This window comes from Penaeus monodon, chromosome 21 (genome assembly GCF_015228065.2).
Source record: "Penaeus monodon isolate SGIC_2016 chromosome 21, NSTDA_Pmon_1, whole genome shotgun sequence".
Classification (NCBI taxonomy): domain Eukaryota; kingdom Metazoa; phylum Arthropoda; class Malacostraca; order Decapoda; family Penaeidae; genus Penaeus; species Penaeus monodon.
Window position 1 is genome coordinate 44,927,660 of NC_051406.1, and position 245 is coordinate 44,927,904.

The 245-nt window shown below is 39.2% G+C and overlaps 1 protein-coding gene across 2 annotated transcripts in view; it reads left to right on the forward strand.

The window, feature by feature from the left end:
* The window catches only part of LOC119586531 (solute carrier family 15 member 4-like), a gene marked incomplete at both ends in the record, with an annotated part of 12,243 nt that overhangs the window by 9,901 nt on the left and 2,097 nt on the right, over positions 1–245 (forward strand). For both annotated transcript variants that reach the window (XM_037935284.1, XM_037935285.1), the window contains 1 exon segment: positions 91–172. In XM_037935284.1, coding sequence (XP_037791212.1) covers positions 91–172 — 82 coding nt within the window.

Consider the following 245-nt stretch of genomic DNA (forward strand, 5'->3'; position numbering starts at 1 on the left):
TGGTGTATATATATGGTGCCCAGTTGGTTAAAAGTATGAAGAAGTATAGAGAATTCCACACCAATTAAGTCTTATTCCGTGGTATTGCAGGTGTTGGGATGGTGTTCAGTATCCTGGCAGTTATGACGGCTGGGGGTTTGGAGACATACAGAACATACCTGTGGAGAACTGAGTGAGTTTCGTTGATGGATTTGTTCTGTGATTTTAAAGGTTCACATGTATTATATGTATTGTATGCATATGAT